At 41.0% G+C, this 26,347-nt stretch overlaps 1 protein-coding gene across 2 annotated transcripts in view; it reads right to left on the reverse strand.

The window, feature by feature from the left end:
* lig1 (ligase I, DNA, ATP-dependent) overlaps window positions 1–26,347 on the reverse strand; it is a 59,419-nt gene that overhangs the window by 8,119 nt on the left and 24,953 nt on the right. For both annotated transcript variants that reach the window (XM_089008898.1, XM_089008897.1), the window contains exons 14-23: window positions 25,722–25,821; window positions 25,447–25,532; window positions 24,606–24,721; window positions 19,941–20,036; window positions 10,392–10,502; window positions 7,524–7,595; window positions 5,181–5,325; window positions 5,024–5,106; window positions 3,740–3,892; window positions 2,088–2,141 (exon numbers count right to left, since the gene is read on the reverse strand). In XM_089008898.1, the coding sequence (XP_088865024.1) occupies window positions 2,088–2,141; window positions 3,740–3,892; window positions 5,024–5,106; window positions 5,181–5,325; window positions 7,524–7,595; window positions 10,392–10,502; window positions 19,941–20,036; window positions 24,606–24,721; window positions 25,447–25,532; window positions 25,722–25,821 (1,016 nt within the window). The remainder of the gene's footprint in view (window positions 1–2,087; window positions 2,142–3,739; window positions 3,893–5,023; window positions 5,107–5,180; window positions 5,326–7,523; window positions 7,596–10,391; window positions 10,503–19,940; window positions 20,037–24,605; window positions 24,722–25,446; window positions 25,533–25,721; window positions 25,822–26,347) is intronic.

The raw sequence follows: 26,347 nt of genomic DNA on the forward strand, positions 1-26,347 counted from the left end.
ACGCAGCTTTCAAGCTAAAGCAATCGAGTTGTCTGATAAAGAAGGAAACAGAGCTGTTGCACGTAAACTTGGCATAAACAAATCGATGAGACGCTGGAAACGGCAGCGGGAAGAACTGTAGCAATGTAAAAAGATGAAAAAAGCTTGAGGTAATAAAAGCAGGTAGCCCAAACTGGAAGACATTCTCGAAGACTAGGTGAACACAGAGAGCAGGCCGAGGTGTTTCGACTGGGCAGATCAGACTGAAAGATAAAACAATCGCCACCGAAAAGAAAATTCCGTATTGACAGCGAGAGAGAGGCTGAGAGGAATGACACTCCCACATTCTGACACTGAGGGCGATGACTTCGTTGGCTTCAGTTCAAAGGAGGAAGATGAAGACGGCTTACTGTGATTTTTACCAGTATATTCTTTTAACAGACCTGTTATACTGTGTTGCTAGCGTGTTGTTACCATGTTGCTACCATTTTACTGCCGGGTCACAGGTACCGTTTGGCTATACAATTTATTATTTGGTTATATTATTATTATTATTGTTAAGTTATATTATTAAAACTTTGAAAACTCTCTGTAAATTTATTTGTAAATATGTTTACATGTTTGAATGTGGGCACATGCGGCTTATACACAGGTGCGGCTGGTGTATGTACAAAATCGGTTTTCCTTTAAAAATGTAGTGGGTGAGGCTTATAATCAGGTGTGCTCTACAGTCCGGAAATCACGGTACACAAAATATTCCTTATTTTATGTATAATAAATCTGCCATTGTATTGTAATTAAAGAAATAAACTGTACTGTATAATAGTCATTTTATTTACCTTTGTGATGGCCGTTGATGTCGTTGCCTCTTGATGATATCTGAGTGAAGTTGCGTGCTTTCTCTGCGATAATACCCTCACGCACGCTGTCCCCTAGTAGCTGCTTTTCGTTAATCAAAATCAACAGAAGTTTTTCAACCACTTCTATTGCCTGAGACCGTTGCTTAGAAAACACGGAAACACCCTTAGCCACACATGCACCCTTAATAGCTTTCTTCGGCTTAACACAAGCCTGTGGTGGGGTCCATAATAGCAAAAGTACACTCGATAACAAACCACGCCCACACTCAAAGAAAGGGGGTGACGAAAACTAGTCCACCAGCCACCGTGGCGCTGTTCGACCGTGTGGTCTTGTTCGTCCGCCGAAAATTAGTTCGTCAGCCAAGACTATATCAGGGATGAGAATGCCCAATGAGAAAAAAGGGCGGGGATCTGGGGAGCAGGGGCAACACCCTGTTGGAGGCCCCATGGGCGAAGCTCCATGAAGCGCAGCAATTTTAGCAATTTAATAACCACAAAACCATTAATTTCATCGCTGAAATTCAACTGTATTGGTGAAAATAAAGTCCCTTGTTTGGTGAGCTACCAGTATGGCAAAATTGTTATATCAGTTTCATTTTTTGCCATGCTCCAAACATTGCATTTGTTTGTGGTAAAGTTTATGTTTCATCATTTATATCATTTGCCAAACTTCTGAATTAATTTTCATTCTTCAATATGTAGACATCATTATATCATCAATTTAAACATAATATAGTATCATAGGATTTAGGATGTAAATGCTTGAAAGAGCAAAAAAAAAAAAGAAGTGTACAGAATAAACACAGTTTCAAAACAATAAAAATTACCCATCCAAACCAGTTTTTGATCCCAGCATCTTCATCCTTCTTTTCTAACACTTTCGCCATTGTACACAATGTCGCTTGAGTAGTTCACGCTATCTACCTATGTCTCATGTGCCATTACCACCAGCTAACTATCGAGTTACAATACGGCTTGTGAAAACCGATGGGGAAAGCATGGCAAGGGTGAAACTCGATTTACCGTTAATCCGATAGTGTCACTATACAGCAAAAGTCGGTTGTACAATCGAGTCATCTGCCGCAAACACGTTTTAATGTTTATGTCGCAAAACACAAATATTTACACTACGAGGTGTTCAAGTACAGTTTATGAGTCTTGCTTGTGCCAGCACTTAGATTCTAAAGGTCCCCTGCCACACACACGCCAACCCAGACTCTGCGGAAAGTGGGCGATTGGAACACTGACCATCAAGAACTTGTGGTGCTGCTCCAGGTCTTCATCCTTGAAGCCAGTCCCGATCTGGAAAAAAACAGTCAAAATGTCATGTAGATGCAGTGTCACTCGGTCATAAAAATGGCAACAAACACGCTTGTTGAGTGCACCATGACTGGAAATCTCCAGTTTGGAAGGTATCAATTTAAGTGTGTTTTTGTTTGTGTTTTGCTGACAGTATTGCAGCCACAAATCCCTTTGCCATGGAAAAAGACATAAAAGTAAGAGTGGGGATTAAAGTTTTTTTTTTTGCAGTGGGTTGAGGGGGAGTTACGAGAAGGAACCGATGCTGCATTGTACTTGTTAACACACTTCACAACCACGCGTCCATGAGCCAAAGAAACATAGGGAGGAGAAGGAAAAAAAGCAATTAAACAACTGGCACCTGACAAAATATGTATAACGGTAAACACGCAGAGATGAAGTTGTGTGCCACATACACAGCTTCTGGACGATCCGATTAATCGCCAAAGCCGAGACGGTGTCTATTTTGTTTTTGTTTTTTAAGAACATGAAATATCTTTAAACTATAAGGGCGGAATTATTTCCGGCCATATTAGGTTGCAGGCTGACTGGGCTGAAGAAAAATAGAAACGGGATTAGGAAATGCTGTAATTTCATGGTTTGGGTGGATTTTAAAAACCTGTTCTCAATCCTTATTAACTCAGTCGCTGCCATTCCCGAATATATTCGGGAATTGAAAAGCATGACATGGAGTGCCGTTCCCAAATTTGTTCGGGTTTTGGTTTTTCTTGCCGAAAAAGCACTGGTCAGACCTCTGGCAATGTTTTCCCTTCCATGAGAGGGCAGCATTTACCTTTTTGTTCATGTTAGTGCTTTGTTACAGCCTCAGCTGTTGCTGAAGCGCTATACACAGTAAATAAATGTCTGTATTGTATCTTGGACAGCGGCCCCCATTTCAAGCTCAGATAACTCCTGACCCATATAATTTAGGAATTACCTTTTTTTTTTTATGAAAGAAGAGAATTAAGCTTTCTTACACTGCATTGAATTTTTATGTAGTCCTAAAACTAAATATTATGTGGGTCCTGCAATTTGAGTGAAAATGACAAAAAAAACTGGCACTGGAGTGGACACATTTTTACACATCGTCTGGCAGTAAATGAGTTAAGGCCCAACTTCCAGATTTCCTGGACATTAAGTCACACTTATACTGCGACTGGTGTGACTTTTCAACATTGAAATTAGAGCTAAAAGTGGCATCCAAATCTCTGCTTCCGAACAACCTTGACTTTCATTTCGCGACAGGCGAATACATTTTGGTGCTTTTTCCACCAGTGGGGGCAAAGCACCAAAATAAATTAAAGATGAAGAAACGGAAGAATAGATCCTATTTTCTTAATGTTTCATTAGGCCTTGATAGCTTGCTGCCTCTCGACGACAGAAGAAATCCAAGGTTTGATGTGGCTGAGTCTCGAAGCAAGGATAAAAGGCAATGTGGCGTGTACCGTTAATTCGGGCCTAACTGGTTTGCTAAGCAACACAAAATGGAAGGGGGAATAAAGCTTTTCTCGCGTAACCTCTAATGGTTTAGCCTTGAGTTGATATACCACCATAGTAACATGTTAGCACAGATGTTAAAAGTAGTAGTGCTCGTGCCACACCTTGCAGATCGACTGGAACTCCTCGTTATCTTCATCGTAGCAGGCTAGCAGGAAGCCACCGTATGTCCCCGTCCTCTTGCCTTTACCAAGGTAGGCGCCGATAACGCACAGGTCCACCGTGTCCCCCATGCCCTCCAGGTAGTCCTTCTTCAACTGCGGAGTGGGGATTCATGCAGAAAAATTGACCCGTTCATTGGCAGTTTATAAATAATTGGATCACGTTTGCGCCACATGTTGCTTCACAAGAGGAACGGACAAGTGGAATTAAAAAGCGGTTGTATTAGGAGAAGTTAAAAGTGTCATAAAAGAATTGTCAATTTTGGAGGAAAATGGCCGAAATAATGCTTGTTTAGACTAACATTTATTGTTAAATCTCAAAAGCTTGAAATATTACTCTCGGCAATCATACTCGGTTAAAATTTTGCAAACATGGTTCACAACACAGCCAGAATGAAAATAAAATAATAATAATAATAATAATAATACAGTAAAGTCTCGTTATATCGATATTCTCGGGAGTCCGAAAAATATCGATATAACCGGGACTATCGATATATCCGACCCTGTTTGCATGTAATTTTCTCCGTGCGTGCATAGAAATAGTATCGATATAACCGGGACTATCGTTATATCCGATATCGATATAACGAGACTTTACTGTAATAATAATAAAGAAAACAAAATCGAAATGAGGCATATTGCCATTTCAAAGCAAAATGGCTGACACTGCTCATTTTTGCTTCTATTTATTATAGAAAATCTAAGAACTAGAATTTATCGTCAGCTGTCGGTCTATTACAAATTATTGATCAAATTTAACAATCGACATCGTATTACTCCAGAAACATTACATGGATATAACGGCGCTGGAAGTGAAAATGGCAGTTTTCAAAGCAAAGTGGTTGACTTGATGTTGTTTTTCCCCATTTTCCATTGGTGAAATCGAAAAAAGCTTTGCGAAGTACCGTTAGCAAGAGGACAAATATAGAAGTTGGTCATGATTGTTTCATTTCACCAAGTCATAGACCACTGAAAATAACAGACAAGAGGATTTTGGGAACAACATGCCGGAACTTCAGCGAGGTTACATCCACACTACTTCAGGGTTTTGTCATCCTTTTCATAGCAGATATGGCAACTGAATTTTGTGAGATCTGGCTAATTTATAAAATAAAGAAGCAATGCTGGAATCCTGACCACAATCACTAGATGTCTTTTATGGTTCCCTTTTAAAAGCCGTCAAATTCAGGTTTGTTAAGGCACATGAAGGGAATGCATGCTCACCTTGAGCCAGTTATGGGAGCGTTTGGCGATTTCATAGGTGGCATCCTTCTCCAAAGTCTTCACCATCAAGCCTTCGCACGAGTCTGCGCACACACATACACAAATTTATCCAGGTGTGTGAGGCATCACACAAACTAACACACAAACAAATGCAAACCTCGGACAGACTGCTCCAGGAACTCTGCGATGGTCTCCGTGTTGTCCGAGTCGATGAATCGGGCAAAAACAAACTCTCCTTCCGCTTCGACAAAGGACTCCCGCAGGAGCTCCCGACGCTGACACAGTGGCTGTCGCACAAGGGACTACACACACATCACACATACACACACATTTAATGTTGTTTATCTTTAAAAAATGAAAGTGTATCGTTTCCACTTTGCTTGCAGCCCTGCACTGACATATGCAGTCAAGCTTGGTTGCAGTTAGTCACGCACGCACACATACGAACCATGCGAGCACGCACACATTTCCGTCTTGAGAGAAGGGTATAGACTCCAATGACCCACATTGCAGGGTGAGACATCCCAGATGTACGAGGAGAGAACCGACTGGCTAGTTTCTCTTGAAAAACGTTGTGTAAAGAGGATCTAGAGGCAACCATGACTAGAGGAAAGGCAGTCCCCCCCACGTTATCTCCGGTTGTAAAGGGCCAGAAACGCATTAAGCAAGTGGAGTAAGTAGACTCAATAGCATCAGTTTTATCGAGGAGCCACTGCAGTGTGCTGGATGCAAACAAAACGGTGGCAGCGGCTAAATAACGCTGAGTAAATAATGTAGCGTCAGAAAAATTGTCGCTGTGTTGGGACACGCAAAGGCACAAATTAGCCCTCACTGTTTTAATTAGCTAATTTGTTTCGGTGTACTTGTAGGGGGGCGGGGTGGTGAGGGGAGACACACGTCTGCTGATTTTTTTTCAGAGGTTTTGGGAATCTGCATACATACACATGCACATATACACAAACACAGATGCACACACACACACACACACACACAAACACACACACAAACACACACATATACATCTATACATATACAGTAAATATTCTTTCATAAGGAATCGCATTTGCGGTACCAAAATTTTCCTTATAACATAATTTCCTTATGTGGGAATTCATGATAGTCGTGTATTGCATGAATGTGTAAATAAATGTCTGGTGTTATGCATGTGCTGCATAAACATATAAATATATAATGTTGTCAACATATATAACAAAAAAATTATAAGATAGCAAAATATATTGTGCATAAACATAACAATACAGTACATCTTGAAAAAAAATCGAACACAATATGAAAGAAGATTACTTCGTTGTGAAATAGGAGTCAATTTTTGATTGTTTTGTTGCTTAATTTGTTGTTAATCAAGGTGTTTGCTTGGTTGTTGTAAAGCTTTGTTGCCCGTTCCAAGTAACTGTCCCGCTGATCAGTAACATCGGGTGACTCTTGTGCATACAGGAATAGTTTTGAAATCATTCCCATAGCTTCTTTGCTGGACGGTGGCTTAATGTCACCAGGCGGGTCGTCGTCGGCATCATCACGATGTCATTCATTTCCGGATATTTTGTCTTTCGAGGCACCAGTAACTTACGTGTCGCAATCAACTCACCCGCGTTTTACTGTTCCGTGATATTTTCTTAGTTTTTATCGTGTCGTACAATTGAGTTTTGCATACTCCGAGAATTTCTTGAATTCGTATCACTTTATATCCTTCTTCGCTCAGTTTAGTACACTTCACTCTTTCTTCTCATAACGACTCTCTTACGTTTGTATGCCACGATTACAGAACTTGCTCCTGACTAGAACTACCTAATACAACTGCTACACTGCACTAAACAAATTGTCCTACGCATTTGTTAAGAAACAGTTATTTTGTATCCTCACGTTGTGCAATGCTGCTCTGGCAAATAATCATCCTACTTGTTTGATACTGTCACGTTCGGATTGAAAGCTGGGGCCGGGGCCACGCCTCCCCGCTTCCAATGCCGTCAATTCCTTCATCAGGATGCTAAAACGGGACGCTGTCAACTTGTATTTGTACTTTGTATTACCCTGGACTATCTATATCATCGGTGTTCGGTGCGAGCCCCGCCCCCCCTCACCCCCACACACACATCCCGTAATCCTTTCAGGATTGTACCTTTTCTGCACCATTGTGTGCGAGTTGCTTTGCGGGTCGGGTTTCCCATTGCCCCCCTGTCCCCACTCATTGTTTTTGGTATTCTTTATTTTTGATTATTCCCCTGGTCCTCTTTTTGGGACCAGGGCTTTGTGTTGTCTCTTAATAAATCATCCTGCACGGACCTCTGTCTCTGTCGTGTTGCTGGCTATCGTGGTGGCAGCCGTAGAATTTAAATAAAAAAAAAAAAGGTCTGGCCGTTGTAAGTACGGGTGGTCGTAACTCGCGCCGGTCGTAAATCGGATGTTACCTGTATATATAAAAACCCGGCACCGACATGAACCATGTAAATGTCCCAACCTCAAGCCGTAGTGTAATGATTACCTCTCCATTGAGGTAGAGAAGATCAAAGGCATACACACACACTTGGACTTTGATGTCGGCTGCATCCACATCCTGCAGGAACAGACGCAGACAGGCACAGACACAATCGCATGATTAATGCTGTTTCCCGAAAGAAAAAGTCATGCAAATACATTGCGACACTCGTCTTATTCACAACCCAAATCGTCCGTCCTAAAAATACTCCAAAAGAATATCTACCATTCATTTTTAATTTGTTCTCGTCACGTAACCGTTTTGCAGCCTCGCATATTTTGGGGTAATTTGCTATACGAACATCTTTAAACATCTTACGAATGATCACTTTTAACCCATCAGCATACAATAATTAAAACTTTCACACGGACAGATGACAAACTGATCATCACGTCAGATGTGCTAAAAAGAGCCCAGTGTCTGATACAAAGCGACTGTCTTTTCCCCTCATTAAAAACAGCGAATAATTTTACCGAAATTGGTGATGTATTGTTTTTGCACCCCCGCTCAGTAAAAAGCGCACACATGAACAAGGTTTCGACTTCACACGATGGCAAAGGTAAAAATGGCACACGCCTGTCCACAGGATTTTTTTTCTTGAGCTTGGAAGATGTGGCCGTCAATGGGCAACCAGGGATGGACATGATGATCATTTTTTTCACCAGCCTCTGCAGCTGGTGAAATATGGATGAGATTTCCAAGGTTAACTGTTGATGCATCTGTTTTAAACATACAATAAAATATAGTGTTTTATCATGTTTTCCATACGCTTGATACTTAACATAATAATAATAATAATAATAATAATAATAATAATAATAATAATAACAATAATACATTATGTTTTAAGCACCTTTCAAAGCTCTCAAGGACACTTTACAGTCACAGACATGCATAAGTACTATAATAAATAAAATACAATCACAAATAGAATGCAATAAATAAAATAAAATACATATAGATGCATACATTTGTTTACCGAATAAAAGCATGACTAAGTTATTTTAGTTCAATGATACTGTCATTTCATCCTGCCATTTTGTACCGATAGTTATTTTAAGTTAAAAAGATATCCCCTTATCAGGAGAGTGAAACATTGAGTCAGATCTGTGTTAAGATAATGATGCATTGGCCTTTCATGTTGTACAACGGTACATTTTTCTATTGAAACTACGAGCAAATTAAATGGAACATGAAGCTACTCCTCCCTATTTGTTCCCAGATGACAGTGGTTTGCGCTCATCCTTTTACAGTCTGTAAGCATGTTAATCACAGTGCGTGTGTGTGTGTGTGTGTGTGTGTGTGTGTGTGTGTGTGTGTGTGTGTGTGTGTGTGTGTGTGCGCGCACGTGTGTGTGTGTGTGTGTGTGTGTGTGCGCGCGCACGTGTGTGTGTGTGTGTGTGTGTGTGTGTGTGTGTGCGCGCACAAAGTCAAAAAAGCAAGTGACTTGGCTTCACTCAAATGGCTCTGGGAGTGCCCATACGGGCTCGTTTGAGAGCTGTAGCAATCTCGCTCGGCACTAACTGCAAGCTCAGCGCTAACCCCTAACTCGGCGCTAACCGCTAGCTCGGCACTAACCGCCAGCTAGACACTCAGTGCTAGCTCGGCGCTAACTGCTAACCAGCAGTTTTCATTTCACTGATGCTTATAGACATTGTATTCAAAGCTATTTTTAAGGGCATTTTAAACCTTATTTCTTACAAAATATATCGAGATATTACTTTTAATGGTTTTCAGTGACTGTCGGAACTGTGATATATGACAAAGGCCCATGCAGAACATCTTCCAAAAAGAGATGCACTCCCAGGTAAGGAATGCACACAACACCGTTGTTTGCTATTTACACCATTCTCTGTCTTGCTTTGCTGCCAACGGCAACAGCGCCAACTGTACGTGAAGGATGTGACTGCATTCATGCATCAGAGTGTTATTACAACTCACGGTGAGTCTACTGAAATGATTGAGGCGTCCCTGAGAATAAAAGCACTACGACTACGTTCATCTTGACGTTCTTCCATTAGCGCCAGCTCCTCGTTCATCTTGCCCTTTTCTTCATCTGTGCCCATGTCAGAGTCGGGGAACCAAAGGAGCTAAACGACAGAGGGCGCGTCCTTCGTTTGCAGTCATGTGATTTGTGTGCTGTTTGAGCGCCATTATTCTGATCAAAAGTGGGGGAAAAAACCCAGGCTGGCGTTTGCAATCACACAAAGCCTCTCCCTGCACCATCTCATCTTCACCCCCCTTTCCCTTCCATCCCTTTGACGCATCCCGATTAATCTTCTCCTCCTACTGGATCATCTCACTCCATCACACCGTCCTCAGACACCTTCTCACCACCACTTGCTCGACTCGAACACCACACCGCTTTTCAAATGATCCAGTTGTGTGTGTGTGTGAGGTCATTATTTCTATTCTTTTATGATAATGATTCATTTTTTTGTGCAACTTTGTCTGTGTCATGCTATGTCAGTTTGTGCTCATCCGCTTGGCGTCTCATGTCAAGTTGCTTCGGGCGTCAACATTTTAACGCATGGGTGTCAAACTCAAGGCTCAGGGGCCAGATCTGGTCCCCCACAACATTTTGTGGGGGACAAATAAAAAAAGCAAATAAAACATGTCAATAAAACAAATAAAACAAATAAAAAATAAAACATGTCAATGTATGCCTTGATTGCTAAAATCTGGACCAACATTTCAACTTGTCATATGTAACACACAAGTGATATTTTCTTGTTACCAAACCCTCCATTACAATAAACAATTGTTGAATCAGCCATGATCTGTGACATATTCAAATGCTTACACAGTCAGAATTAGTTTTAAAGACGTAACTAGTTTTCAAGACGCGTTGAACGACTCTCCGCTTATTCGTACCTTTCTCTTGCGTGTAGTGAGGACCTGGAACGGCTGGATCTGTTTCTTCTCGGGATCCCATGCCACCGCCTCAGCATCCAGCACGCAGGAGACCACAGAGTCTTTCTTGACCTGCCAGGGAACACCAAAAATTAAGCAAAAAGTACTGTACACTGTATGTGTGGCTAAGGCGAAAAGCTAACATACGAGTCAAGATCCATATGAAACAGAGGCACCACTCTGGCCACATTGATTTTTGGAGGGAGGGGGTTGAGCCAAAGGGCAGATTTAAATGCATTAAATTGAATAACATTCGAAACACACAAACAAAACACACAATGTACAGTACATAAGTGTATACACATTGTGTGCAAACGCATACACGTATGTTCGATTTAGACAACAGAATTCAGAGAATACACGCACACGTGCGGCGCGCACACACACACGAACACAGTATGAACAGGTTGAAAGCGTGCTGCCGCCACCTTCAGGCCTTGAATGGATTTTATAAAGACTTCAATGTCGTCAATGTTTTGAATATGTGATTTATTACAAAGCCTCTAATGAATTCGATTTTGGACTTTTAATCCAAATCTGTCCAGTAATTAAAATGCCAGACAATTTTAAGGAAGAAGTTGGATCAAATGAACTGAAGTTGAACAAGACGGCTTTGCTGGTTTGCGATCTTCATTGGTTGCAGGCATACTCACGACAACAACATTATAAAAGGGCTGGAAACTAATTATTAAAGCTGTTCAATATTTCGGATGGCAAACCCTTGTCTGTGTGTGTGTATAAGGCCTGGAATTTTTAATTTTTTTAATTTTTGATCAAACTCAGCAAAATCCGGATTTTCCTCAACAATCAATGCGATCATCCTTGGATGGTCTGTGTGGTAAAACTGACTTCTTTTTTGTCAATAAGGGGCAGCAATCAAAGTTAAATTCATTCAACGCTGACATCTGGTTGCGGTAGTTGGTTGATGAGACACATTTGCGATCAGGATGGAGTTACCACATCATGGTAATAATCGCTAAGCCGTCTCCAGAGATTCACATTATATGCTAGCATTCAACTAGCAGACTTTTCTTGGTATAAATGACCAAAATATGTTTTAATTGAACATTTTGGGTGCTTAAATATCCAATGTTTGAAAAATATATGTCCGATTCTGATAAAGGTCATTGCCTCAAGCTACCCAGTTTTACAGTCAACTTCGACCAGTAATGAAAATAAATAGCTTGAAGCAAGCATTCAGTGAAGAATATTTGGAGAATAGACACTAAAGCAGGTGTGTCGGGGGCCAAATGCGGCCCGTGGTCAATTTTCATACAGCCTGTAGCCTGCGTCATAAAATGAATAATGTCTGGCACGTATGTAGAATTAATACATTAGGCAGCAGCGCTGTTACCTTCATGTGCTAAGTGCTTCCATCTAGAGGTTCAATTTGGAACAGCAAATTATTATGTAAGTACCGTATTTTCCGGTGTATAAGGCGCACCGGAGTATAGGGCATAAGGCGCATCGGACTATAGGACACACATTCAATGAATGAAAAAGGTTCTCCATATATATATATATATATATATATATATATATATATATATATATATATATATATATATATATATATATAGAGAGAGAGAGAGAGAGAGAGAGAGAGAGAGAGAGAGAGAGAGAGAAATATATATACAGTAAAGTCTCGTTATATCGATATCGGATATATCGATAGTCCCGGTTATATCGATACTATTTCTATGCACGCACGGAGAAAATTACATGCAAACAGGGTCGGATATATCGATAGTCCCGGTTATATCGATATTTTTTCCGACTCCCTTGAATATCGATATAACGAGACTTTACTGTATATACAGTAAAGTCTCATTATATCGATATTCTCGGGAGTCTGAAAAAAATGTCGATATAACCGGACTATCGCTATATCCGTCCTGCGCCGAACTGCATTAAAAGGGGGGGGGGGGGGGCAACACGTAAATCGGGGATCTTTGATATGGCATGTAATTTTATCATTGCGTTCATGGATTGCGTATCTAGCATGCTTTTTGTACAGTAGTGAAGTGAAAAATAAACTTGTGCATAAAATAAAAAACGTTTTTACACTTTTTAATGACTATTTCCGTTCAAAGATGCAACCAATGCAAAATCCTCATGTTGTTCTATTCACACGAAACCACGAATGCCAGCATGTTCAAATATATGAAAAACGGTGATTGTTGCAAGCAATAAAGATATCTGAAATGAAACTGAAGTGTCTTTTTCGGCTGGCCATATATATATATATATATATATATATATATATATATATATATATATATATATATATATATATATATATATATATATATATATATATATATATATATATATATATTTTTTTTTTTTCATTTCAACGAGCCGCTGTCACCTCACCAGTGACATGATTACGACGCTTGTGCTGGCAAGTCCAACAGTTCGCTTTGCCGCTTTGCAAGTTTGGTGCTTTCCGGGATCGCGAATGTGCGTGGTGTGCGTGTGGAGCCGCTCATCAACAACACTGGGACATTTCAACGAGTCACTGTCACCTCACTAGTGACATGATTACGACGCCTCGCTGTGTCTTGTGCTGGGAAGTTCAAGAGTTTGCTTTGCCGAGGTGATTGTTAGCAGCGATGGCGTAAGTTTGGTGCTTTCCGGGATCGCAAATGTGCTGGACGGATCGCCACGCCCGCCTCCTTTCGTCACGTTTTATTCCGCGTCCGTGGAATCATCGGACTCGCGCCTTTTGTTGTAATAAAATCTCTGCTAGCACTTACGGGACTCGAAGTGGATGCAGATGACATCGGGGAGCTTGTTGCTGACCATAATGAGGACCTCAACACAGAGGATTTGATTTGCCTTCAAGAGGACAAGCAGAAACAGGCCATCCAGGAGTTGATGTGCAGGCTGTTATTGAACAGTTCCATCCAGAAAAGGCTATGAGAATCATCAACATGATGAATGATAATGTGATGCCTCAGTTTCGTAAGATCTTACAAGTCAGAAAGCAACAGGTGTCAATTAAGAGCCATCAACGACCATCACAAATGTAAATAAAGTGACTTTATTATACAGTGCAGTGTATTTCTTCCATTACAATACAATAGCACATTTATTATACATAGAATAAGGTATGTTGTGTGTAGTTTCAAGGCTTATTTAGTTGAGAATTAGATTTTATGGAGACCTGGGAACGTATTATTCTCATTTTAATGGTTTCCTATGGGGATTTTTTTTGGGGATACACACTTTTCACCTTACACACTGTCTGGGAACCAATTAAGTTCGTAAGCTGAGGTCTCACTGTATATATATATATATATATATATATAGTAAAGTCTTGGTATATCGATATCGGTTATATCGATAGTACTGCTTATTACGATACTGTTTCTATGAACGCAAGGAGAAAATTTACATGCCGCAGGATCGGATATATCGATAGTCCGGTTATATCGATATTTTTTCCGACTCCCAAGAATATCGATATAACGAGACTTTACTGTATATATATATATATACATACACACACACACACATATATAGAAAAGTTTTCCAAATATAAGGCACACAACATTTAATATACATACTGTATAAAAGGTGCGACAGTGGAGGTTGCAGTTACGCACTACTTCTACAATGGGAAATGGAGTCGGTGGCTGCTGAGAGGAGTTGCGACATCTGCAGTGGCTCAATATTACTTCACATATGAAGGATGACCTTGCGCCTTGTGCGCCTCGCACAAGGCGCAAGGTCATCCTTTGAAGAAAATCTAGGCTTTTGGGTGCCCCTTATACACCGGAAAATACGGTAACTGACTAAATGAGCAGTCCAATTTTGATATGCATGTTTCATAAGGGGGGGCGGCCCGGTAGTCGAGTGGTTAGCACACCGGCATCACAGTGCAGAGGTCGCCAGTTCGCGTCCCGGTCCGGCCTCCCTGTGTGGAGCTTGCATGTTCTCCCCGGACCCGCGTGGGCTTTCTCCGGGTCCTCCGGTTTCCTCCCACACTCCAAAAACATGCATGGCAGGCAGATTGACCACTCCAAATTGTCCCTAGGTGTGAGTGTGGGAGTGACTGTTGTACGTCTTTGTGTGCCCTGCGATTGGCTGGCAACCAATTCTGAGTGTCCCCCGCCTCGTGCCCGAAGACAGCTGAGATAGGCTCCAGCAACCCCCGGGACCCTAATGAGGAATAAGCGGTATGGAAAATGAGATGAGATGAGAGATGTTTCATAAGGAACCAAAACGCTAGCAGAAATTAAAATAAAAGAACACATGTGAAACACTGTGTCTCACTGAAATGTATTTAAATTAATTATTGTTATATGTAAAGAATGTCCGCCAAGTTTGCTATCACCTCCATTTTTAACACACCAACGCCCTTTGCGTTTGGACACCCATGTGCTAAAGGAACATTTTAAAACGGGAGTTCAGAGTAGGTTAAGTCATGAATTTTGACCGGAGAGATGCAGAGGTCGATGATATCTCACTTGAAAGGGGACTTCAAATATGCACATTTTTCAAGGTGGCGTCAGCCCGGCGATTACTTTTGACACCCCTCTCATCACGGCGCATTAGACGTAACCACTTGTGATCAGCCACTTTTTAAATCTAACGAGCGGCTAATGCATCTGTATTAACACATTGCCACTTTGTACTCATTGACATGCAAAGCGCAGTCTCCCCGGAAGGCGCCTCACTCCAGACATTCATGGTGCGGCCGCGTCGCCGTGACAACCCAATGCTAATTCCAAAGCGTGTTCACATGATTGACTAACTATTCCACCAACACCACCCACCCTCCCGCGCAAACCTAGCAAGGGACAAAAACAGTAAATCACTCGCAAAGCATTCCACACCATCGGAGTTAAGTGAAGTGTCACCGGTTTGCGAGGAGGTGCGGCGATAAAAATAAACTGGCCAAACATCCAGTGGTGAACGTGTTGAGGTGCGTAGCGGGTGAAAAAAGGAGCTGCGTGAAGGCAAAAAAAAAAAAACACTGACAGCCCCAGAAACACCCCCAAAAAAAGTGAGAAGACAGTCAAAAAAATTTGAATAAAAGGAATGAGAGTGAAGGTACCAGAGGCGAGGACCAAAATAGGAAAAAGGTGACAAGAATGTATCAAAGACCTCTCCCACCCCCAAGAATGATGAGAGGCATGACATGGGTGAGAGGAGGTGGTTTCATTAAAAAAAAAAAGTACAAAATCCACAGAGAGATGAGCTACCGGAGCAGGTCTGGAGGATGAAAGAAGGCTATAAGGCCTGCCAATATGCACTTTGCCCAGTCGGGCGCTGACCAAGTTGCATAAATCAACCACCCAAAAATGTTTGACTGCCGGTTAAGAATATTTGAGACACTCTTACATGTTCCTTACTACACCACACATCATCTATGAGGTTAAGTGTGCTGCATCATTTAGTGGGATGACCTGGTTTTCTATGATTGTTCTTGATGGGTTAAAAGTGATCGTTCGTTCCTGGTTCATCGCTTCTCAGGGTGTTAGAAGTGGGATGTTGAAATCAGCAGGAAGCCAGTTGTTAAAGAAGAAGTTATTTTAATCTTGTAGACAGCAGAGACATTGTGGGAGGTCGGCCGAGGAGGGACAGAAAGTAAAGAGAGCGAAAGACGAACTGGGAGAGCAGTTATAAGACGGACAGGGTGTGACGCAATAGGATGTGACGTAATGGGATGTGACATCATGTAAAGCAGGGGTGTCAAAGTCATTTTTTGCCGCGGGCCTCATTGGAGTTATGGTTTCCTCTCGAGGGCCGTTATGAATTTGGGGAACCCATTAGAATGTTTAAATCCCTTCAAATATTACATATAGAGCACACAGCAAATTAATGAATAACTCGTTTTCAAATCTGAAGTCAAGAATAATGACTTTTATTGTGGTTGAAATGCAAACATATGAAATTTTGGGTCAGATTTTAGCAATCAGCATGGAATTTAACAAGTTTGATTTGCTTTCGCGGGCCGAAAAAAATGATGTGGCGGGCCGGATTTGGCCCCCGGGCCTTAACTTTGACACCTGTGATGTAAAGGCAGGCAGGATGACGTATCAGGAAGTCCAAAACATGAACAAACGATGCAAAAAGATGTTTGAAGATGTTCGTATGGCAAATTACCTCAACAGTTCTCATCTAAACGCAAAAATAAATGAATACCATATTTTGCAGTGTATGAGGCGCACCCAAAAGTCTTGATTTGCTTCAAAAAATTACCCTGCGCCTTGTACACCGGTGCGCCTTATATGTGAAGTATAATATTGAGCCACAACAGGTCTTGCAAATACTGTCAGCAGCCACCGACTTCATTTCCCCATGTAGAAGAAGTAGTGCGCAACCACAGCCTCTAGTATAGCGCCTTATAAAGTGGTGTGCTTTGTATTTGGATTTTTAATGTATTTTTAATGTATGTTTTTAATTTTTAATGTATTTACATACAGTGAGACCTTGGTTTACGAACCCCTTGGCTTACGAACTTTTCGGTTTACGAACGTTACATTTATGAAAATTTTACCTTGGCATACGAACTATTTTTCGGGATACACACGGAGCTGCCACAATGAGTGATGTGTCGTTCGCGAACGAGCCCGTTCTTGTCACAACAAAATGGCAGCCGACTGCATTTATTTCTCTATTCCCCGCCCCCAGTCTTCGGTTAAAGCCACGTGATTGGTCAAGAATGCAGCAGTGGACGATGGGGTTACAGACAGAGAGAGAGTGAGGCCGTTCTCCCCCCCTCCAAAAAGGTGTCTTTGGTTAAAGCCACGTGATTGGTCAAGAACCCAGCAGTGGGGGGGGGGGTTAAACTTTAAAGAGACAGGCAGACAGAGAGAGATGAGAGAAAACACACACGGACGAAAGGGAGATGACAGTTTTAAACCAAAAAAACAAAAGTGAAAAATAAAAGAAAAAACATAAAAAAGGTTAGAAAATACAAAGTAAAATAAACAATGAAATTTAGACTCGTTTCAACTTTGAAAATTCAAAAGCAGAGTGTAGACTGGAAGTTAAAATATCCCATCAATCAGGCTCCACAAATAAACCGCACAAGTAATCTGTACACTTGATGCAAAAAGCTATCAAGCAAGATTAACAGAATACAATTGATGAAGAATTAGATACAATTATCACAGAGCTAGCACCTACAAGGGATCATTCTTCAAGATGGTGAAAGAAGCCTATGTTCCTCATCAAGTGTTTAATGCTCAGGAAACCGGACACTCCATTCCATCAAGCCATTAACAACCATCACAAAGGTAAATAAAATGACTTTATTGTACAGTACAGTTTATTTCTTTAACCATAATACTATAGCACATTTATTATACATAAAATAAGGTATATTTTGTGTAGTTTTAAGGCTTATAAAATTAGAAAGTAGAAAATTATGTTTGATGTGGACCTGGGAACGCATTAATCTCATTTTCATGGTTTCCTATGGGAAATTAATTTTTGGGATACACACTTTTCACCTTACACACTCTGTCTGGGAACCAATTAAGTTCGTAAGCCACTTAAGCCACTGTATTATATTTGGAAAACATTTTTCATTCATTGAAAGTGCTTATAGTCCTGCACTCCTTATACAGTCAAACCTGGATTTTCTAATGTCTCGGTTCTCATTCAATTCGGTTTACGACCTGAGATTTTGAGTTTTTTATGACCCCGATATACAACCGAAATTTGAATTCTCACCCGTGTTTGGCTGAGAGTTCTACAAATCGGACCTTATACTCGTGTAGCATTCCATTGTGAGCAGGAGTGTTTGTATTGGTCAATCAAGATTTTAAAAAAGTGGTCTGGTTGAGATTTCCGCAAATCGGACGTTATTCTCGTGCAGCGTTTTTTCTTTCTAATGTTAATGGTGATGTTAAATTTGGTGAAAATAAAAGAAATTGCAGTTCGTTTTTATAGTATTTTACAAATGACCTGCTCTATTATGACATGTTTATCCAGTTTATGCTGTAAAAAGTAGTTTAAAAAAGTTTTTTTCTAGACTTTTTTACCGATGAGAAGGTTTCTTCAGCCGTCATCTGTACAAAAGTGAAGGTTTCGGACGTTTCGCCTCCTATCCAAGAGACTTCGTCAGCGAACTAAAGTCTGACTGGTCGTATCGGCCCCATTTATGTATCCCTAATGTCCAGACCTAGTGGCGCCGGACACAGCTATGATAGGTCCCTACTCTCAGGTTGGGGGGGGGGGGGGCGCGGGACCCCCCCCTGTGGCCCCACTGATTGTTCCTACATTCCTGACTAACGATTGGCCTATTACCCCCACTCCCCCCGGTATCACCTCATCAGCATAACGACCCTCATCAGCATTGCGAAAGTTGCCTAACCTGTTTTGCCTGAGCAGGCTATTGTATGAACGATCCAAATTGAACCTCACACCACCCGACCGGTTTAATGAAGGATTTTGTTGTTTTATAAGAATCGCCTCTTTTGTCCGGCGCCACTAGGTCTGGACATTAGGGATATATAAATGGGGCCGATACGACCAGTCAGACTTTAGTTCGCTGACGAAGTCTCTTGGATAGGAGGCGAAATGTCCGAAACCTTCACTTTTGTACAGATGACGGCTGAAGAAACCTTCTCATCGATGGACCACTCCTGTACGACTGAGAGCTTACACAGACGTAGACTTTTTTACGTATTTCAATCTCAGATAACTCCAGACCCATACAACTTATTTTTCTATTGAAAAAAGAGAGTCTCAGGTTTCTTACGCTGAATTGAATGTTTATGTAGTACTAAAACTCAATATTTTGTGGGTCCTGCAATTTGAGTGAAAATGACAAAAACCACTGGAGTAGACACATTTTTGTACATTGTCTGGCCGTGAATGAGTTAATTGGAAACATTTATTTGAACTTCATATGTCTCAGTCATAGTTGAACTGGACTAAGAGCCAAAGCTGACAACATAAAAACTTGCTTAGAAAATTGAGCTGCACACACCGGGAATCCTTTTCTACCCTACCTTCAAGCTCAACAGGAGGCAGACACGCACGTCACTTGGCAAAGCTTAGCCGTGCTTTGAATGAGGCCAATGACACGACACAACAAACAAACAACCTCTACTGAGCGACGCAATCGTGCGAGTAACTCAATTAAATATTCTAACGCAATTAAAGCCCGTGCCCGCAGATATACGAGTGACATTTCAATAACAGCCGTGTGCCAACGAGCGTGAATGAGAACAGTTCTAATAAACCCATGTAGCCTCATTTCCTATTTAATTGCGGGTTCCTGACGAGACAGGAGCTGGAGGGCAGGGAAGGGAGGGCTCAGTAAGCTCCAAAGAAGCGACAAACACCAAATGGCAGCTATAGACTCAGCGAAAAGGCTGACAGTTGGACTGGGAGGAACTTTAGGTGGAGGAAGACCTTTTTTAATGAGCGGGTTAAAAAAAATCCATCCCTGTCTGAATATTTCAACACAGCAAATGGGTTTAACGTGAAGGGCGCAATCATCCACCTGCCGTTATGATAATATTTTGACATGGTTTTATTTACCTTGGGAATACGAGAGATGACGTCAGGGTACTTGCTGGTGTTGTTCTCTTGGTTGCGGCTGAAGATCCGAATCTCACCGCTCTCCAGGATGTGAATCTGTACAGTAAAGCAAAACACCAGCAGTGAAAATGTGCATTAAGTTCCCATGATGACTCAAAAAAAATGCAAGGGAACATTTTCTTGGCTATGTCAATAAAATGGCCAAGATCCAGACATTTTAAAGAATGTAAAGTCACAGACCTTTACAAAGGTTAAAATAATTGATAGACCGTGACAAAACAACCTCCAAAAATACTTCATCAGTCAAAATACGGATAGCGCTCAACACGAATTGACATAATCTCAATCATGTTTATGTTTGTAATTATAATTATAACAATTATAAGTGCCTTGCATGCTGGGTCCGAGAGGACAGTAATTTCATCTGTGCTGTATGTCATGCATATTAGCAGATTTGACAATAAAGCTGACTTTGACTTTTTTTACTTTGATCATTATCCAAATAAAGCAGTCACGTTATCAATAAATGGCTGGTTCATTCTTAAAATCACGAGACACTATAAAAGCGCACACTTCAAAAAGCACAATCCGCCTCCCATATTTATTTTGTATTCTGGTATATTAAACAAATTCATAAAATCTAGATCTAAGATTATATTTCGTAACATGTTCAGTACGATTTTTCATGTTAAAATTAACTGCAAGATGTTTGGACAGACATTTTTAATGGGGTGTCCTAAGGATTATTGTATTAATTTATTCACTGCCAGATGAAGTGCAAAAATGTGTCCAGTTCAGTGCCAGGGTTTTTGTCATTTTCACTCACATTGCAGGACCCACAGAATATTGAGTTTTAGGACTACATAAATATTCAATACAGCATAAAGAAACCTTAGACTCTCTACTTTCAATAGAAAGATTTCCAAGTTATATGGCCCCGGAGTTATCTGAGCTTGAAATGGGGGCGGCTGTACAAAATACAAAACATACATATCGATTTATATAGCGCTTTAACAAAACTGAAGATGGAACAACCCACTAATATGCAAAAAAGGTAAATAATACCCCCTCGTGGAAGGGAGAAACATTGCCAGAGGTCTGACCAGGGATTTATCGGCACCCCCCCACAAGAAAACCAGAACAACATAAATTCGGATATGGTGCTCCACATCATGCTTTTCAATTCCCAATTTCACATTCAGTAATGGTGATGAATGAGTAAATGATTCACCAAAAAATATGCCTTTTGTGTGTGCATCCCTTGAAAAGGTAGCCTGGTGAGTGATGTGGGTGTCAGAGAATTAAACTGTAGCAGTGGCTGGTCATTAGAAAAATCTGCCTTTGTTAAATTATAATAAATAAGGCCATTGAGGAGCGCCTGAATTAAATGTGGTCAGCACGTGTTTTTTTTTAGTTTGTTTAAAACAAAATTCAATCCAGTGCAGACCTTTGTCACATTTGAATTCGTATTACAATTTGAACGAGCAAACAACTTGCCCATTACAGAAAGGCGACGCGACAATATCAAAAAGTACACAATCAAATTCAGATATAAATTAAACTTCCCACGCACAGGTGAATAATTTAGCCAACAGTTTCTTGTGACACGCGACAAAATTTAATTAGAGGTCTCCTAAATCGGCACCCATATGTTTCATTGAGAGACATTGTCACTCACATGGCGACTGACTTATGCTCCGCTCTAAACGGTTGTGCACGAGAGGTGAAATTGCAGTTTAATTCTGGAACAAAACGACAACAGCGGGCAAAGTCGCAGAGGAAACAGATGCTGGCAGGGATGGAAAGTGTCTCAAACATTCCAGACATTTAAACTCGGCTCGTCCAAAAGACGTTTCAGCTTATTTGCCAGATTTCCTCACTCTCCTGAACGGAGAGAGGAGCCTAATTGCTATGAGATTTGACGGTTTGTGTTTGGCCACATGCTGGCATCTGAAGTGATGGTTGATCTGCTCAAGAGGTGTACAAGTAGAAATAATCAGGAGCTGGCGTTTGCACTACATGAAAAGTCAACACAAAAGACAGAAACGAGTGCTCTGCCATCGTTGCGAGTGGTGGTCGCTCCGATGAATACAAATAGGGGATAGTGAAACGTTTGAGATAACAATACAACTGGGATGTGACATTTGTTCAATTACACCGCTTCTGCCAGCGTGAGCTGAAACTTGGTCTCTGGCCAAACTGTGAGTAAATTATTTATCATGCAAAACAAATGAAAATACGCAAAAATACACAAGATAAATATTGTATGTGAAAACAACTTAAATAACTACATATTAAATGGCTGAACTGAATATGTCCATGAATAACTCATGGCTATTAGAATTGTATTGTAGAGAATATAAATATATGTGTGTTTGTGTTTTAATTAACATAACTTATTTAACACAGGTATTTTATATTGAAAACAAATTACAAAACCACTCAAAAAAAATAATAATAATAATAATAATAAAAAAAAACGTTCCTATGAATTGGTCAAAAAGCACAAAAGCGAAATGTGTGATTAGCACGACAGCAGCGGTCCCCAACCTTTTTTCCCCCACGGACCGGTTTTGTTTCCACGGACCAGCCTTTAAAGGACAACCGACACCAATTTTTTTTCCTCATTTACACCAATAAAACGTTTTATACCATCTAAAATACCCAAAACACGCTGGATGATATTTTTAGTCAAATGCAAAACACCAATAAAAATAGCTTGAAGTGTCCAAAAACTACTTCAAATTGAACCCGGAAGTGGCCAGTTTCAGAAGGTCCCGCCCCCTTGTTCGTGATGTCACGCCAAGACGTCTTGCCTCGCTAGAGAATCAAAACAATGGCTTCAGATTCGGAGAAGATGCTTTCTTGTTACTCATCCAGTTATAAATATGATTCAAATAGTTCTGAAGAGGAAAGCATACATGTTTGCAATCGATTAAAGGACAACCGACGTCTCCGGACAAGTTGTGTCCATAATTTGTAAAATGGCTTCAAATGACTTCTACTGAGCGTATTCATAACTGGATGCATAACAAGAAAGCATATTCTCCGAATCTGAAGCCATTGTTTTGATTCTCGAGCAATGCAGGATGTCTTGGCGTGACATCACAAACTGGGGGCGGGACTTTCTGAAAATGCCCAATTCGCAGCTCAATTTTTTTTGCAGATTTTGGACACTTTAAGTCATTTTTATTGGTGTTTTGCATTTGACTAAAAATATCAGCCTGCGTGTTTTGGGTATTTTAGATGCTATAAAACGTTTTTCTGATGTCAGTTAGGAAACAAAAAAGTGATGTCGGTTGTCCTATAAATGAGCCCGACGAGTACACTTCAGGTTGAATGCACCAGAGGATTGGCCTTTGAGGGAAGAAAAGATTCTGATTGTAATTTGCAATGAAACAATACCATCGATGAAACAGTCGAATGTCAGTGACATTTTAACAAGCAAAGTGAAAAATGGCCGAGCGTGCGTGCGTGTTTGCATGTGTGTGTCCGCGCGAGTCTGTGTGCGTGCGCGCGTGTGTGTAACTCTCACTGAAAAACATTTCTAAATATTTTACTTTTATAGCTCTGTTAGTCAAAAAGGTTCCCGACCCCTGCTATAGATGCATGTAACAGCGTATTCGGTCATTCTTTCTAAATAAAACATCCGAAATGCATAAAATTGAGGTAATGGAAGTAATTTATTTTTTTGTGTGGCCGGTACCGAATGCACCACGGACAGGTACCGATCTGCGATTACTACAGGACAATTTGTACAGGATCGGGGAAAAAAAAGATCACCCGTATAAGCTAAAACACATTATCAGTTGATGGCGCACGCATCAATCCTGCAGACTTACGCGTCAACACTGACCGACGGTGCAGATGTCGACTGTGTCTCAATTACTGTCCTTTCCTCCTTGCACGCTGATCAATGAACGCCGACGTTGACGAATGAACCCACCAAATATGCAGACACTCACTCACTTGACTGATTTGATGGGTGGCTATTGTTGTTGTTATTCAAACATACACACAGACTGTGTGTATGTTGAGTGAGTGAGCAAGTGCAAGAGTGAGGGAAACAAATGTATCAGGAGTTCCCCTGCTAGGCATGACGCAAAACAATTGCAAAAGGCCTTCTTGTTTTGGATAGAGCCCAGATTAAAGGCTCTTTACAGGCATGACTGTCCAGAATTAACGCTCCAAACTGGATGGGCTTGCATGACAATCTGCATCTTTTTATGCAGATGCCTCTTGTTGTGTCTTACACGTTTGCTTCTTCCCCTCATGTCTTTCTCTCTGTCTCACTCTCTCTCTGTCTTCCTTTCTCTGCCTGTGTCTCTCTCTTTCTCTCATTATGTCTCTCGCTCTCGCACCTCTTTCTATCACCAAAATAGAACCTCCTTCTTATCATCCTTCGTTTAGAAGCACAGCGCTTTTTATGCCAGCAGGCCTGGGGGTACAGCTGCGCTAATGTTTATTATCTTGAAAGAATAGGTGCGCAGCAGAGAACGCCCTACTCCAGTGCACACTGTGTGTGTGCGCGCGCGTGTGTGTGTGTGTGTGTGTGTGTGTGTGTGTGTGTGTGTGTGTGTGTGTGTGTGTGTGCGTGTGTGTGTGTGTGTGTGTGCGAGCGCGCCCGCGTGGAAAACACTTGACAATCACACAAATGAAACTCACTTGCGCGCGCTCGCCATCGTATTTGTACTCGCAGGTGAACGCCGCCTCATCGAAGCGTTTCATCACCTCCCCAACTCCCTTAGTGGGATGCGCCAGCATGGGCCTCAAGGGTACGCCTGCCGCACGGAGGTGCAGTTGAAGAGGAGTGCAGGAGGAAGAGAGAAGGTTCATGGTCACTCAATGAGAATTCGTCTTTGAAAGACTCATGGAGATTAGCTAAATAAAATGCCAGACATTCTGTGTCTTATTTTCCTTACACTTTTTTTGTTGGTCTATTTATGATAAACTTTGCTTTGGCATGGAATGTTGCACAGTGAAAGTACCCTGAAGGAGGAATTTGTATTTCAAGAACCACTGGAAATGTCCAAAATGATGGCTTTATAACAAAATGGCCGATTCCCTGTGTTTTTGGTCAAGGGTTCTACAAAAACATTTGTTCAGATGTTCCACAACAGTGTTTGTGGGTCTACTCATGATAGACGCTGCTTTAAAATTGAAATTAATTCACTGTTCGGTGAAACTTCCTTTAACTCATTCACTGCCATTCCCAAATTTGTTGTTTTGTCTTGCACTGGAGTGGACACGCGTGGCAGTGACTGAGTTAAAAGAAGAGTTTGTCTTTCAAAAGCTCCAAACTGACTCCAAGATGGCTGCTTCATCGCAAAATGGCTTCCGTAAAATCAATAAACACCACTTACAGATGATTACAGGAGCTTTTACATAGCAGATCCTTATCGGGTGGTGTAATCAGGAATAATTGTTTATCATTACCAGTTGGCCTCCAGCAAACAGATCAATAAACATTTGCATCATCTTTGCAGCCTCTCGATTGGTTATTTACCTGGGGTGAGTTTGCAGTGATCTGGCAGCTTGTCGATGCCTTCTTTAAGAAGAACAGGGATGAGAATGTCATAGTTGGGCATCTCACTGTATAAAAAAGAGGGGGCAGGTGGCAATTACAGGGGTAATAAACATGACAATATTTTGCTACGTATATAGAAAAACGTTTGGATAAAAAGTTGTTTTACTTATCAACTACAATTTTTTTTACATTACAAGACAAATGTTTTGATTTTTTTTTTTTTTTAAACCGGCTGCCAAGTCAGTTATGCTTACCAATAAGTCTGTTTCAAAATAAGACTCTTCTCTTCAATCCAAGCACGCCTGCTTTCAGTGGTCATCCCTTTCCCAGCGTCCATCACGGCAGGTGAAGCACCTGGAACAGAACTCTTCACTTGGCGTCCATGTTGTGCGTCGACATGGTTGGTAGATTGTAATAAGGCACCAGGGTGGCATCAGTGATCTTTTCATGGTTCACCCCCTGGTTTTGTTTACAAGAATTGCGAGGACTATTTGTGATTTAACGAGCTTCCTCGCAGCACCACATAGGGATTATATTGGCAGGTATGTCAGGGAAATGAACAAAAGTCTTTGGACGCCGGTGAGTAACAATTCATTGAAATATGCAATATTTCACTTTGAATCAGTCCCTATAGGGGACAGTTGTTAACAAACAAACAAACCATTCTCTCCTATGCACTGAGTTTCGACACCCTAATTGTGCATTAATCATGAGAGTGGAATATAATTTTTTAAAGTTATTTTTTTTCCAATGGGCATCAGCCATGAATTTCAATCTTACTCCTCAGTTACCACAGAGTGTAAAATCATTTCACATCAATGTATAGATGTTTTTTTAATGATGCTTGTTTTATCTTATTTCATGAAAAAGTTAGCGAACA

The sequence above is a fragment of the Hippocampus bargibanti genome, linkage group LG11, assembly GCF_051943395.1.
Source record: "Hippocampus bargibanti isolate YZ-2025 linkage group LG11, ASM5194339v1, whole genome shotgun sequence".
NCBI lineage: Eukaryota > Metazoa > Chordata > Actinopteri > Syngnathiformes > Syngnathidae > Hippocampus > Hippocampus bargibanti.